This window comes from Acanthisitta chloris, unplaced genomic scaffold (assembly GCF_000695815.1).
Source record: "Acanthisitta chloris isolate BGI_N310 unplaced genomic scaffold, ASM69581v1 scaffold25227, whole genome shotgun sequence".
NCBI lineage: Eukaryota > Metazoa > Chordata > Aves > Passeriformes > Acanthisittidae > Acanthisitta > Acanthisitta chloris.
This window is the reverse complement of record NW_008681344.1, coordinates 19,574-25,386: the sequence shown is the minus strand read 5'-3', so window position 1 is coordinate 25,386 and position 5,813 is coordinate 19,574. Positions and strand designations below refer to the sequence as shown.

The 5,813-nt window shown below is 39.1% G+C and overlaps 1 protein-coding gene across 1 annotated transcript; it reads left to right on the top strand.

The window, feature by feature from the left end:
- Window positions 1-374: 374 nt before the first annotated feature.
- Window positions 375-2,044, top strand: KCNS3 (potassium voltage-gated channel, delayed-rectifier, subfamily S, member 3). The gene is given in 2 exon segments (XM_009078082.1): window positions 375-741; window positions 900-2,044. Coding segments are annotated over 2 exon segments (1,512 nt in total).
- Window positions 2,045-5,813: the final 3,769 nt, after the last annotated feature.

Below are 5,813 nucleotides of genomic sequence, written 5' to 3'. Positions count from 1 at the left end.
CATTAAAGTACTTGTATTTCATGACTATTAATTTCAGTGTGATACTGCAACAGACTGATTTACTGATGAAGTTGGCATTCTTCCTTCACCCTGGGAAAAAGGAGACCTAAACCAGAACTTATTGCTTTTAAATTTACTAAAGCTGTGCTAAACCATCAAACTGATTTAAAGCTATGCCTGTGAAATGCTGAATAATGATATTCATATTTTAGTTTCTTCTTTTTTTTAAAAAAAAAGCTTCATGGTAACCAGAGATGGAAAAAAAAAAGTGTCGCAAGACCCAAACTGAATTAAATGCTCTAACCATATCTTACATTTTTTTCAGGTTCAATGTAATCTCATTGGGCAACAGCAGTGGAACTCATCTGTCCAAAATGGTTTATGGCGAATTTTTCCACAGACCTGGCAAAGATGCAGAACTTATCAATTTGAATGTGGGTGGCTTTAAGCAATCAGTGGATCAAAGCACTTTGCTCCGATTTCCCCATACCAGACTTGGGAAACTTCTCAAATGCCATTCAGAAGAGGCTATTCTAGAACTGTGTGATGATTATAGTGTTGCAGACAAGGAATATTACTTTGACAGGAATCCTTCCTTGTTCCGATATGTTCTGAATTTTTACTATACAGGCAAGCTTCACTTTATGGAAGAACTTTGTGTCTTTTCCTTCTGCCAGGAAATAGAGTACTGGGGAATGGGAAACTTCTCAAATGCCATTCAGAAGAGGCTATTCTAGAACTGTGTGATGATTATAGTGTTGCAGACAAGGAATATTACTTTGACAGGAATCCTTCCTTGTTCCGATATGTTCTGAATTTTTACTATACAGGCAAGCTTCACTTTATGGAAGAACTTTGTGTCTTTTCCTTCTGCCAGGAAATAGAGTACTGGGGAAGAGCTGTTTTCTGCTGCAGCAATCGGTACCAAGAAAGGAAAGAAGAAGGTCCTGGTAAAGACTGGGATCAGAAGAGCAATGACAGTATAGACTCCTCTAATGAAGAGTCATCCATATTTGATAAAGAGCTAGAAAAGTTTGACAGTCTTTGTTTTGGTGAAATAAGAAAGAAGATCTGGGTCAGAATGGAAAATCCTGGATACTGCTTGTCTGCCAAGTTAATTGCTGTGTCATCCCTGAGCATTGTCCTGGCATCAATCGTGGCCATGTGCATTCACAGCATGCCAGAATTTCAAAAGCTGGACGCCAATGACAGGGAGATTGAAAACCCCGCACTGGAAGCTGTGGAGATTACATGCATCATCTGGTTTACTGCTGAGCTAGTGATCAGGCTCCTCACTGCTCCAAGTCAAAAGAAATTCTGGAAGAAACCACTGAATATCATTGATTTTGTCTCTATTATCCCATTTTATGCCACACTGGCTGTGGACACAAAGGAAGAAGAAAGTGAAGATATTGAAAACATGGGGAAAGTGGTTCAGATCCTGCGGTTAATGAGGATATTTCGCATCCTGAAACTGGCCAGGCACTCTGTAGGACTGCGGTCTTTAGGTGCCACTTTGAGACATAGCTATCAAGAAGTTGGACTCCTGCTTTTGTTTTTGTCTGTGGGGATTTCTATTTTTTCAGTGCTTGTCTACTCAGTGGAGAAAGATGATGATGACTCAGAACTGCAGAGCATCCCTATTTGCTGGTGGTGGGCAACCATCAGCATGACCACTGTTGGATATGGGGATACTTATCCAGTCACGCTCCCTGGAAAGCTGCTTGGCACCCTATGCATTATCTGTGGGATACTAGTGGTAGCACTTCCAATCACCATTATTTTCAATAAGTTTTCTAAATACTATCAAAAGCAAAAAGCTATTGATACAGACCAATGCAACAATGATCACAAAGAGAAATGTAATGACCTACCCTATTTTAACATTAGGGATATTTATGCAAAAAAGATGCACTCCTTCATTTCTAGCCTTTCTTCAGTAGGAATTGTAGTCAGCGACCAAGACTCAACAGATGCCTCCAGCATCCAAGATATGGAGAATGTTTATAACACAATATCTTTAGAGCATGGTACAGGAAAATGAGTTGAATTACATTCTCTTCCCTTTATTTCTCTTCTGATTCTTGGTAAATGTGGACTTGCAAACTTCAGTGAATTCATTAAGAGCAGTCAATTCTCAGGGTACTTAACTCTCAGCCATATTTGGACATTCTTTGCTCTGAGGATGCCATAAAAGCTTCATTGTTTATATGAGGCTTTAAAATATGCCTCATATGATGGTTTAGTTTTTACACAACTAATGTTATTCATTTTGGGGGAGAAAATGTTGGGAAAACAGTTTTAAATATGAGAAGAGTGGGGTTTTTTTGATTTTGTGGGTATTTTGTTGGGTTTGATTGTTTCCCCTGCAGCAGTCTGATATCTTATACAGAATTTGCTTTTATGATTTCCTAATCTTCAGGTAGAGATATATTACAAACATGTAAGAACTATTGCACAAGTCAGTGAAGTTTTTAACCTGAAAATGCATTAGATAAAAGAAGGAATTATGTACATGTAAAACTGTGATCACTAACACATATATGTAATCTTAGAGTTGGGAACCTGTTTCCTAAGTTGGGGCAGAAAATATATTGGTACATATTGTTTTTACTCCATGGAACCATAATATTTATGAATTTCTTTCCAAAAGCACAATACATTTTTAGCTTGTTATAATAAAGTATTCCCATTGTGCCTATATTTTTACAGGGTCCAGAATGGCCAAACTCTATCTGGTCCTAAAAGGTCTAAACCGTAAGTCCCCAGATGAAGTGTCTAGTATAGGCAGAACAGGAGTTTCTTGTACCATTTAGCCACCTCTTCTGCCATTGTGAACCTGAGTAATTCTGGTGCCTGGAGAGGATCCTGCTGTGATTAAGAACACCCTGGTGGCTTTCCCAGAGACTGTATTTTATGGGCACTGAAACAAACATCTGTGGTGGTGGTTAGAAGAAGCACTGCTCCTTGCTGGAGGTTACTAGAGCAGTGTGAGCAGCATTTTGGCTGCACTGGGTCTCAGTTCAGGGTCGTAATGCCAAGCAGTGGAGATGTGAGGACATGTTCTTCTCTGCCATATATCGCCCATCAGAGATGTAAGATGGGCACTGCATGTGGGCACCCATATTGAAACTATTTCAGCTTGTTTTCCTAAAGCTCATCTGCTGGTGATGGCAGCTTTCCTGGTGTGTGCTATGGGCTGGAGCACTGCTCATTGCCTGGCAGAGTACTGCAGCTCTGTGCATTCCTCTCCTCTCCAGGGATTTCTTATGCAGCCAGCTAATTCTGCTGTTTTAAACAGGATCTTCTAGGGCTATTTAAAAGGAAAACCAGTCCTTAAGCCTAGCATAAAGGAGAGCTGGAGAAGCTCAAGGACCTTAGAGTGTTAAATGGACTGTATAGACTGTAGGGTTTCTGAACACTCATTTTCTTTCATTTGTCTAGTGACTAAATTAGATGCTGGGCAACGGAGAATTGAAGACACTGTGATGTTGATATTTTCCTTAAAGAGAGGTTTCACTATTTTATTTTTTTAAATATTATTGGGTCAAGTACAGAAGCTTGTACTGAGTTTCTACTCAAGAAGATCAAACTCAGTAGGAGCTGACTTCAAAACTGAGTAAAACCAGAAGATGGCAATTGATTTTAGCCTCTGAAGAAGCTTGATTTTTCATGTGTCTGCCAGATTTTGTATTGCAATATGCAATTAAGTAGCTGAGGTGCACTTATATTTACTGAGACACAGAGCTCTAACAGATTTCTGAGATGGAGAAACAAAAAAGAACAGGATCAACCCATACATTGGAGGTGTCCCTCAGGACTGCTGTGCATCAATATAGTGATGTGGGCCTTAAAGAGAATATTTTGAGCTTTGGAGTAACCTCAAGATTTGTCTTATTACTTGCTGAGTGTTGTAAGCATATGTGATGCTTCACAGATAACTAATTAATTCTTCCCATAGCTAGTGCAGGAATACCAAGAGGGCAAGTTAGCCTAAAAGTGTTTTGTTCTTACTGAACAAGTAGCATTACAAAGATGCAATGATATAAAATATTAAATATGTATGTGCATATGACTAATAGGATCCAGCAGAACAACAAAAAAAAAAATTCTCTGTCCAAAGAAAATCTCTTGGTAGTCTCCATATAAAGATATATTACATTGCCACTGAAGATCAAAAACAATTAAAAATATTGTAATGCAATGTAAACTGCAAGAAATTTCTATTAAATACTTGAAAAAAGTTACTGAAAAATCTCATTTTACATATCAAGCATTACTCAAAAATCACAGAGTATACAACTTTGTGTATTAATTTTTACTGACTGATAATTTGTCATAAAATTGATAAGCTCTTGATCAAACACATGAATCAGTCTTAAGGCTGTGACACTGTTTAAGTTCCTCTGACGTTTTTTTTTGCATAGATACAGCTTCCAGCAAAGTGAGACGTATCTTTTGGAACACATCAGAAGGTAAAATACATTTCCATGTGTCATGCAGTATATGTTACTTTGATTTCTCTGATGAGACCTTGGCCTTTTTCAAATCAGTTGTCTTAAAAAATGGCTTTCTTGTGTTCTTGCTGAAATAAATCCAGTGCATTAATTTCACATAGGTGAGCAGGATGAGAGCTGTGTTTTGTGCCAAAAGATACTCCCCTCGAGGTAGAACTGCAGCCCTGTGACATTCACTGGTACTAGGGAGTGTCACAAGCCTTGAGTGCCCGAAGGAAGCAGATGAGAGCAAGTACTGAGATAGTGCATGTTTTTCCTGCTAGTAAAAGGTTTTAGTAGAAGAATTTACTAGTTAGAAGTAAGTGTAAGAGTTGATTGTTTCTTTATTAATTTGTCTTTTTCCTTGGTCTACAGTGACATATTATCAATTTGTGATATCAGTGTCCACAGAAGGTAGATTGTATATTGTTTTAATTTTCCTGAATCATGTTTTTCTCTTTAAAAATGCCTCCTAAATCCTGACCACTGAGCTGCTCCGTTTCAAACAGCAAAGCACAGAAAAGTTTACCATTCAGACATGTATTACATTTTGTATTGGAGAGATTTTTTTGGTTTTATACAAAACAATTTACTGGCATGTTATTACTTTCTTTGTCTTCATGCCAAACTCTTCCCTTTCAATACCCAGTATTTCCACAGAAGCATCCATCTTAGCAGTGTTTCTCCCTAGTGTGTAATGGGAAGACAGCACTGCACTGCATTGCAGTTCCCTGTTCAAGAGGCTTCCTACTGGCCAGGGTATCACCCAGCTGCCCACAGCTTCTGCCTTGCTGGCAGCAGACTCTGTCACTGGCACCGGTTTTGGTGTGTGTTAGTAGAGGGAGAAGTCCAATGTAGAGGAATCAGAAAAGATAAATGGGAGAAGGTAGGAAGCTGTCAATGAAAAGGGGTGATGGAGAAGTCTGAGAGGACCTTAGGAGAAAGAAAAAGAGGAAGTTGACAGAAAGAGTCCATACTTGCTTCTCTGTTTCTTAGTTTTTCTTCCAGCAGTGCTTTTCTCCCTTTTTCTCCCTTCTCCCTCACATCCCCTCCCGCTATCACCCAGACGTCCCTTCCCCTCCAGCTTGTAGCCCAGTGGTCTGTTTCTGTCCCAGAATGAGGATCTTTCTGAGTCCAGAAAGGCATGTGTCATCTGCCTGGGTGAAAGCAAAACCTAGCAGGGATAAAATTAGTGAGCACTCCTGCTGTATATATAAGCAGTCATTAACATACTTAGAGGTGGTGCTTTTTGTAGGAAAAGTCACAATGTTGCTCAAATGATTGAGCATAAATGTGAGGTAAATACACAGTGCATCT